The sequence below is a fragment of the Myotis davidii genome, unplaced genomic scaffold (assembly GCF_000327345.1).
Source record: "Myotis davidii unplaced genomic scaffold, ASM32734v1 scaffold329, whole genome shotgun sequence".
Lineage (NCBI taxonomy): Eukaryota > Metazoa > Chordata > Mammalia > Chiroptera > Vespertilionidae > Myotis > Myotis davidii.
In genome coordinates this window covers 1,625,700-1,628,170 of record NW_006300374.1, presented here as the reverse complement: position 1 = coordinate 1,628,170, position 2,471 = coordinate 1,625,700, and the positions used below count along the sequence as shown (strand labels likewise).

Below are 2,471 nucleotides of genomic sequence, written 5' to 3'. Positions count from 1 at the left end.
CACTATAAGGTGAATTCTCTTTAGGAAACACTGGCTTCCTTCATGCTACACAGATATTTTGAGATTCAACACTAATGTTTATGTAAATAGTTAATTTTTTATTTCTAGGAAATATTGTATTCTATGGAGACCACTTTAACTATTGAGCTGTCTATGGTTTCAGTTATTTCTATGTTTGGGGTTTTCTAAATAAAACAGCTGGGAATATTGTGGGGGAAAAAAGAATTAAGTGGAATAATGTCAAACTCCTGGTACATAGTTGACATTTAATTCCGTGAGAACAAACATAAATGTTGTAATAGGCATTTGGTTTCAACAAATACCAGCTTCTCCCCAGTCCTCCTCCCACTTTTAGGGAAACAAAATTTCCCTTAAAGGCACAGAGAAGAAAACACTCTGTGGCATCACTGATGTTACTACTGAGTTTCCTCTTTCCTAATTCTTCCTTTAAAGCTGAAGAGAGAATGTCCCTAATCAGAAGGTTCAAAACTTATTTTCCCTCCTACAAAAGAAAATAAGGGTGATTGTTCAAGCTTGGCAGGCCATTTAAAGGCCCTGGCTGGTATTGCTAAGTGGTTCGAGCATCAGCCCACACACTGAAGGGCTGTGGGTTCACTTCCTCGTCAAGGGCACATATTCGGGTTGCAGGTTCAATCCTCGGCCCCAGTCAGGACACATTTGGGAGGCAACCAATCAATCTGCCTCTCTCACATTGATATTCCTCTCTCTCTTTCTCCCTGTACTCCACCTCCCCTCCATTTTCTCTAAAAATCAATGGAGAAAATATCCTTGGGTGAGGATTAACAAATAATAATAATAATAATAATAATAATAACAATAATAATAATAATAAAATAAAGCACCAAATATTCCTTCCACTGTAATCATCTTATAAAAGGGAAATAACACTATGGTTTAATAGCAATGATAAAATTATGCTGGTGAACATGACTCTCAGTCCCAGTTAATTTACATTTTGAATTCTTATACTTGCACCTTACATAACTTGTCAACATTACATATATTTTGGCCAATATGCTTAATACCATTTCCAACTAAAAATGTGCAATAAACAGTTATTCATAATCTCTAACTTCAACTGGGATTATAGAGCTATTACATTGGGGATCATGAGATACTTTTATGTTTCTTACCACATTCCACTGGTTTATCATAGCGGTACAGCTGCCTAACCTCGTGGTTACTGCTGTGACAGCTGCTGGGATCCTGGAGAGAGTTTCTTTCACTGCTGCAGCCTGTGCTTTGTACCTGCCTTTGTAAACATGTGGAATAGTGCAACCCTGCCATAGAGAGCATGCCCTGAATCGCTTCTTCCTCTGTGCTCGTCGAGGTAGGACATTCCCTAAAAAGCAGATAATCAAAAATACAAGAGCCTATTTAGCCTAATGGCATTTTGGTAAATTTTAAAACTAAAAGAAATGTTTTCATGTCCTTATATCACACTAGAGGCTTGGTGCACAAATTCGTGCACCAGTGGGGTCCCTTGGCCTTGCCTGCAGAATCAGGCCAAAACTGGCTCTCCGACATCTTGAGGGGTCCCAGATTGCAAGAGGGCACAGGCCAGGCCGAGGGACCCCACCTGTGCACAATTGGGGTTGGGGAGAGACGTGGGAGGTTGGCCAGCCAGGAAGGGACTGTGGGGAGGGCTCCAGGGCATGTCCGGCCTGTCTCACTCAGTCCTGATCGGCCCAGCAGCAAGCTAACCTACTGGTCAAAGCATCTGCCCCCTGGTGGTCAGTGCATGTCATAGTGACTGGTCAACTGTCTGACCCCTGGTGGTCAGTGCACATCATAGCTAGTGGTTGAGTGGTCTTAGCATATCATTAGCATATTACGCTTTGATTGGTTGAATGGATGACCAGACAACTGGACACTCAGCATTTTAGGCTTTTATTGTATAGGAATGTCATGAAAATACTACCATCAGCAAACCTACCTTTTAACTGGAATTTCACTTCTAGATGTTTTCTGGCTCTTTTGAAGAAAGTTCCTCATCACATTAGATTCCTCCTTAAAGTTTGATGTTATCTTTTGTTTCTTTTCATCACCTGAACTTTCAGACTCTTCAGTGGTAAAATTATTTTTCTGAAATAATAAATAATTAAATGAAAGAAAAACTATATAAGAAATCTGACCAAGACTGTACAAACTAACAAAAAATACTTTATCTGTCTAGGGAAAGTTAGAATCTTAATTATCATGAAATTATTCCTGTATTTCATACAAAAAAGTGAAAATCTCCATAACTATAATAACATAATTCCGTAGTAAAAAACACACAGGACATGTTTTCTTTAAGGTAAAATGAAATATAAAACCTAGGAGATATATGAGAAACTAAGAACAGTATCTCCCTCCACCATTTCCAAAATCAGATAAAGCTACATTTAGCAAATGTAAACAGTCACACACGTGTGTGTGTGTGCGTGGCATGCACGCGTGCTCGCATG

At 39.4% G+C, this 2,471-nt stretch overlaps 1 protein-coding gene across 1 annotated transcript in view; it reads right to left on the bottom strand.

Annotated features, from left to right (window-relative positions):
• KDM7A (lysine (K)-specific demethylase 7A) overlaps window positions 1–2,471 on the bottom strand; it is a gene marked incomplete at its 5' end in the record, with an annotated part of 64,182 nt that overhangs the window by 20,431 nt on the left and 41,280 nt on the right. The window contains 2 exons of the mRNA XM_006777102.2: window positions 1,155–1,363; window positions 1,958–2,106. Of these exons, the coding sequence (XP_006777165.2) occupies window positions 1,155–1,363; window positions 1,958–2,106 (358 nt within the window). The remainder of the gene's footprint in view (window positions 1–1,154; window positions 1,364–1,957; window positions 2,107–2,471) is intronic.